The sequence below is a fragment of the Gekko japonicus genome, unplaced genomic scaffold (genome assembly GCF_001447785.1).
Source record: "Gekko japonicus isolate JY-2015 unplaced genomic scaffold, Gekko_japonicus_V1.1 scaffold2530, whole genome shotgun sequence".
NCBI classification, from domain to species: domain Eukaryota; kingdom Metazoa; phylum Chordata; class Lepidosauria; order Squamata; family Gekkonidae; genus Gekko; species Gekko japonicus.
Window position 1 is genome coordinate 79,983 of NW_015162027.1, and position 4,290 is coordinate 84,272.

General features: G+C 50.9%; 1 protein-coding gene across 2 annotated transcripts in view; it reads left to right on the forward strand.

Annotated features, from left to right (window-relative positions):
- Positions 1-4,290, forward strand: part of LOC107105530 (semaphorin-3F-like) — a 38,752-nt gene that overhangs the window by 30,522 nt on the left and 3,940 nt on the right. The window contains exon 13 of one of the 2 annotated variants that reach the window (XM_015405525.1): positions 3,256-3,389. In XM_015405525.1, the coding sequence (XP_015261011.1) occupies positions 3,256-3,389 (134 nt within the window). The remainder of the gene's footprint in view (positions 1-3,255; positions 3,390-4,290) is intronic. The other variant, XM_015405526.1, reaches the window with a different exon arrangement.

Sequence of the window (4,290 nt, forward strand, 5' to 3'; positions counted from 1 at the left end):
CAGCTGCTGGTGTGACCTTGGGTCCAGTGTTCCCTCTAAGCTGAGTTAGTGTGAGCCAGCTCACAGTTTTTTAGCCTCCGGCTCACACATTTTTGTCTTGGCTCAGGAAGGATGCGGCTCCAGAGCAAACTAATTCATGCAGTAGCCGAATTGCTCGCTCACAGCTCCAATGCCAGTAGCTCACAAAGTAGAATTTTTGCTCACAAGACTCCACAGCTTAGAGGGAGCATTGCTTGGGTCAGTCACAAGTTCTCTCAGAGCTGTTCTCTCAAGAGCAGTTCTCTCAGAGCTCTCTTGGCCTCACCTACCTCACAGGGTGTCTGTTGTGGGGAGGGGAAGGGAACGGAGTTTGTAAGCCGCTTTGAGACTCCAAGTGAAGGGTGGGGTATAAATCCAATCTCGTCTTTTCCCTCTTTTATTTTATTTATCTTATTGGGCTTATATTCCTCTCTACCCCACAAGTGTGCTCACGGCGGCCACAGTATATTTAACATAACACTTACTAAAACGTATATTCAAAAACAGGATCTAAAGCGGTACAAAACAAGATGGCAGCTTAACAAATAACTTCAGGCAGTCCTTAATGCCTCCTGCCCAAAGGTTAGCCTTGACACTGGGGCCGATACTGTGGACAGAGGAAGACCGAGATGGCTGGACGTCCACCGCCTCAGCTGAAGACCTGATGAGACAGCTCTGTTTTAGAGGCCCCGCGGAACTGTAGCAAGTCCCGCAGGGCTCTGACCTCAGCTGGGAGCGCGTTCCACCAGGCTGGGGCCAGAGCAGAGAAAGCCCCGGCCCAGGCTAAGCGGGCATCTTTCAGGCTGGGGATTACCAGAAGATGCTCATCTGCAGAGTGCAAAGCTCTGTGGGGCACATACAAGGAGAGACGGTCCCGTGGGTATTTGGTGTAGTGGTTAAGTGTGTGGACTCTAATCTGGGAGAACCGGGTTTGATTCCCCCACTCCTCCACTTGCACCTGCTGGATGACCTTGGGCAAGCCATAGTTCTGTCAGAGCTGTTCTTGAAAAAGGGCAGTTTCTGTCAGAGCTCTCTCAGCCCCACCTGCCTCACAGGGTGTCTGTTGTGGGGAGGGGAAGGGAAAGGAGTTTGTAGGCCGCTCTGAGACACGTTTGGGTAGTGAAGGGTGGGGTATAAATCCAGCAGTCTCCTCCTCTTCTTTTGCCTCACAGGGTGTCCGTTGTGGGGAGGGGAAGGGAGAGGAGTTTGTAAGCCAGTCTGAGACTCCTCTGGTTAGTGAAGGGCGGGGTTTAAATCCAATCTCCTCTTCTGCTTCTTTTACCTGACAGGGTGTCTGTTGTGGGGAGGGGAAGGGAGAGGAGTTTGTAAGCTGCTCTGAGACTCCTCTGGGTAGTGAAGGGCGGGGTATAAATCCAATCTCTTCTTCTATTTGTGACTGTGTTAGTGAAGTGCAAACAGATGCTGGCTTGATGTGCAGCCAAGCATATTCTGCATGGTACGCACAACTGTGTGGACTGATCATCTTCAGTAAAATCCTGACATTCCAATGAATGGTTGGGTTCAGGAAAAAGCAGAAATGCTGGCAAGAAAAGCCTGAAAAAGTTTTCCTCTCATCTAGACACTGTCATGATAAAGGGTGCCTTTCTAAGCTTGGTGTCGTGGTTAAGAGCGGCACTCTGACCTGGAGAACTGGGTTTGATTCCCCACTTTCCCACTGGCAGCCAGCTGGGTGACCTTAGGTCAGTCACAGTTCTCTCAGAGCCGTTCTCTCAGTCCCACCTCCCTCACAGGGTGTCTGTTGTGGGGAGAGGAAGGGAAGGAGATTGTAAGCCGCTCTGAGACTCCGAGTGAAGGGCAGGGTATAAATCCAATCTCCTCCTCCTGAAGAAAGGGGTACATTGTAATTCAGCACTAGCGAGCACTTTGCCTGGCAGTGCTTGTGCATCTTGTGTGTGGAAATCTGCCACAGCTTCTGTTCACAGGAGTGATCTTTTGACATGTATACTGTTGGCCAAGAGGCAGATGACTAACTTGTCCATCTGCAGGACGTTTGCCCAGAGGAATACTGAGAAATAAGAGCATAAAGACATCAGAAGAGCCCTGCTGGGTCAGACCAGGGAGGATCCCTCTAGTCCAGCATCCTGTCTCACACAGGGGCCAGCCAGTTCCTCTGGAGGGCCAGCAACAGGGCAGAGAGGCCAAGGCCTTCCCCTGAGAAGAACATCAGAAGAGCCCTGCTGGGTCAGACCAGGGAGGATCCCTCTAGCCCAGCCTCCCGTCTCACCCAGTGGCCAGCCAGTTCCTCTGGAGGGCCAGCAACAGGGGAGAGAGGCCGAGGGCTTCCCCTGAGAAGAACGCCAGAAGAGCCCTGCTGGGTCAGACCAGGGAGGGTCCATCCAGTCCAGCATCCCATCTCACACAGTGGCCAGCCAGTCCTCTGGAGGGCCTACCACAGGGCACAGAGGCCAAGACTGTACCCTGATGTTTCCTCCTGGCTCTGGGATTCAAAGGCTTAGTGCCTCTGAATGTGGAGGTTCCCCTCAGTCACCATGAGCCCGCACAGGACGGAGCTCAAGCTTTGGTGAACAGAAGGACGCTGGCAAAGATGCTCAGGAGAAAGCCTTGGGGCAGGAATGAGCATGTATGTACAAGCTGTTACGTCTGCTATACTAGAAATCTGGTACCTGGACTTCTTGGGCTAAATAAAAACAGGTTCCTTACCTGTAACTGGTGATCTTCAAGTGGTCATCTGTGCATTCACACCCATGGGATCTAGTGCGCACGCGCTGGATCGATCGGTGCTGTAGCAAGCTCTTTTAACGGATTTTCGCGCCCAGTCCCTCGGGCATGCACAGGAACCCCACCACTCATGCCCAGAGGGGTGGGCGCGGACATCCCGCCAGTTCCTTCAAACCGCTGCAAATCAACCCCTATTAAAATGTAGAAGCTGATAGCAGCGGGGAAGGAGGGCGGGTGGTGTGAATGCACAGATGACCATTTTATTATTCTATTAACCTGTTTATGAATGTTTATGTTATACTGTTAATCGTTTTAAGTGTTATGTATTGTTGAGGACTTTATACCTGTTGAAACGATTGTATCGTTTAAAATTTAAAAATAAAGTTATATTAAAAAAAAAAACCCAAACAGACTTCTGTGCTGACCACAGTGCCGTATGTGCTGTTATATGGAGCACTGGGGACACTGGACTCAACGAACCCTGTTTTTATCCTCTACCTTATTCCACTCTCTTTGTTATGTTTGTTTGTATCCTAGTAGAACAGCAGTTGCCTGAACAGGTTCAATACGGCCTGGAAGGCGGGAGCGTGTTTCTGGAGTGCGAGCCGAGATCTCCTCATGCATCCGTCAAATGGCTTGTCCAGACAGATGGTTCTGATAAGCGCAAGGTGGTAAGTCACTCTCCAGAAAGGGTGGGGACAGAACGGAGCGGGGTGCAGAGGAGAGCGACGAGGATGATCGGGGGCCTGGAGACCAAGAAGCCCAGTGAGGAAAGGCCGAGGGACTTGGGAACGTTCAGTCTGGAGAAGAGGAGGCTGAGGGGCGGGGAGAGGATGGGTCTCTTGGAGTATCTGAAGGGCTGTCCCTTGGAGGAGGGCAGGGAGCTGTTCCCGTTGGCGGCAGAGGAGAGGACTCACAAAAAATGGCATTAAATTAAGGGCAGGAAGGTACAGACTGGATCTTAGGAGAAACTTTTTTACAGTTGAGAGTTGTGCAAGAGTGGAACCAGCTGCCTGGGGAGGTGGTGAGCTCCCCCTCCCTGGCAGTCTTCAAGCAGCAGCTGGACAAACGCTTCTCGGGGATGCCTGACCCTGCACCTGAGCAAGGGGATGGACTAGATGGCCTGCAGGCCCCCTTCCAGCTTGTGTCCAAAGAATTTTCTTTCCGTCGCTACAAACTTTGTTACGTAGTTAAAAGTTTTTTCCCCTGTCAAGATGGCAAAAATTAAGCTACATGGGGCCAAGGTAGCAGAGAGCACAGCAGGTTGGCGCTTTCTCTCAGGTATCGGGTAGATAATGCAGCTCTGCTTACAGAAAACAGACCTTTTTAATACGTTCTATAGATATACCAAGTAGTACAGATTCAGGGGCGAAGTTCTGGCAAGATCTGTGGCTGGCCCACGTAAGCTCATAGGTTCCTTTCCAGAATATTGTTCCAACGAGGGCTTAGCTATTAACGTTACTAAAGTCAAAGGTTCTTCTTTTCAGTAAAAAATGAGGGATGAGGAACAATGCTCCCTCTAAGATTTGGAGTCTTGTGAGCAAACCTTCTACTTTGTGAGCTACCGGAATT